The sequence below is a fragment of the Gavialis gangeticus genome, unplaced genomic scaffold, assembly GCF_001723915.1.
Source record: "Gavialis gangeticus isolate Ggan-Ray unplaced genomic scaffold, GavGan_comp1, whole genome shotgun sequence".
Lineage (NCBI taxonomy): Eukaryota > Metazoa > Chordata > Crocodylia > Gavialidae > Gavialis > Gavialis gangeticus.
Genome location: NW_017729015.1, coordinates 9,364,009 through 9,365,790, shown reverse-complemented (window position 1 = coordinate 9,365,790; position 1,782 = coordinate 9,364,009). Strand labels below are relative to the sequence as shown.

The following is a 1,782-nucleotide window of genomic DNA, read 5'->3' as shown; positions in this document are numbered from 1 at the left end:
CTTCTGGCACCACACCATAGCACCATGAGTGCTCGTAAAGCCGTGCCAGGGGTCCCGCAATGACCTCAGCTAATTCCCTCAGCACTCTGGGGTGGAGATCGTCAGGTCCAGCCAATTTAAATACGTCCCGTCCCTCCAGAAGTTTCCTGACTAGATCCTCACTGACCCTTGGCCTAGGTGCGCCTCCCCTGGGGCCTGCAGGTGGCCCTGTGGGGGGGCTGATCCGGTCCCTGCTCAGGAAAATGGAGGCAAAGAAGTTGTTAAATAGGTTAGCTTTGTCATCTGGTGTGATGACCAGATTTCCTAGCATGTCTTGCAGGGGCCCCATGTTACCCGGTACCTTCTTTTTGCCCCCTAAGTATTTAAAAAAGGACTTCTTGTTGTCCTTGATCTGGGTCACTAGTCCCAGTTCCATCTCCGTCTTGGCCTTCCTGACTGCCCCCTGCATCCCCGAGCAACCACAGTATAGTCCTCCCTGGTGATAGCCCCTCCCTTCCACTGGGTGTATACCTCCCTTTTAGCTAGGAGAGATTCTTGGATGCTTTTGGTGAGCCATGGGGGCTTTTGCACCCTCCTGCTCCCTTTGATCCGTGTTGGGATTACCTCCCTTTGGGCTTGGAGGATCGTCTCCTTAAGGAGCAACCACTCTTCTTGGACACCTGACTCCCTTCCCCTCCGGGACCTCAGTGCCTCCCCGACTACTCTCCTCAGCTCACTGAAGTCTGCCCTCCTGAAATCAAGGGCTGCTGCCTTGCTTAATGCACGTTCGTACTATAGAACAGTGCAGATATAGGCTACAGGCTATAGATTAGGGCAGGGGTGCTGGCGAGCAGAGTTCATACTACATGTGCAACCCTCACTTTGGCACTACCTGAGTGCTTCACTTTGCAACTTCAGGGTTTTATTTCTTTTAACATTGTAAAAAGGTTTTAAATCAACAAACAAATTGATTCAAGTTGCTGTTTTTCTTGCTCCAGAACCACATCTGAAACACTTCATACAGTAAGATAAAACATCACTGGCATTTCTCCAGTGTTGGCTCAAGAACATTTCTCTCCCTCCAATCAAAACAGGAACCTTTGGAGTAAGAGCAAAGCAAGAAAATCAAGGTTTTCCAAAGGCACTGGGCATGTAAAGCCTGGACAATGCCACAGCATTAGGGAAACCTTCTCATAACACACACCTTCCTCATCCAAACAAACAGACAGACATGAAAAAACAAAAACTTTTACACTTTGTAATGATTTCAACAAGCAAACATAAAAGCTGTTGTCCTTACAGGCCCTCCATAACATCTCCTTGGCGTCTTGCATATGGACTCCTTTGCAGTTCCACAATCTCTGTGTGTAAAGCCATAATCTGTTCATCTAGATAAGCAATATCTCCAGCCTGATGGGGAAAAAAGCAACTCTGTAGCTCCTAAATTGTAAATGGAAAGTGATACCTCCCTCCCCCCCAGTCAATCAAAGCAAGCAGCAGTACCATATAAAACAGACAAAAGGATCTTGAAATGTTCAACTTAATGGTGGCCAACCCTTTTGGGAAGCATGCCACAAGTGCAAAGTATGAGACAGCACAAGTCTAATAACGAGCCACCACCACCACCACCACCTAGTGCTGCTGCATCCCACTAGTGCATGGGTGGGCAGAATATGGCCCGTGGGCCAGAACCAGCCCGCCAGGCAATTTCATCTGGCCCATGGGGCCCCTCCATAAGCCCTCTGTAAGCTCTGGCCCTGGGCTGCCCCTCTGAAAGCCAGTGCCTCCATGCAGGAGGTGCAG

At 49.3% G+C, this 1,782-nt stretch overlaps 1 protein-coding gene across 1 annotated transcript in view; it reads right to left on the bottom strand.

Annotated features, from left to right (window-relative positions):
- CHUK (conserved helix-loop-helix ubiquitous kinase) overlaps window positions 1-1,782 on the bottom strand; it is a gene marked incomplete at its 5' end in the record, with an annotated part of 56,441 nt that overhangs the window by 16,048 nt on the left and 38,611 nt on the right. Inside the window, one exon of the mRNA XM_019512065.1 lies at window positions 1,280-1,389. Within this exon, the coding sequence (XP_019367610.1) occupies window positions 1,280-1,389 (110 nt within the window). The remainder of the gene's footprint in view (window positions 1-1,279; window positions 1,390-1,782) is intronic.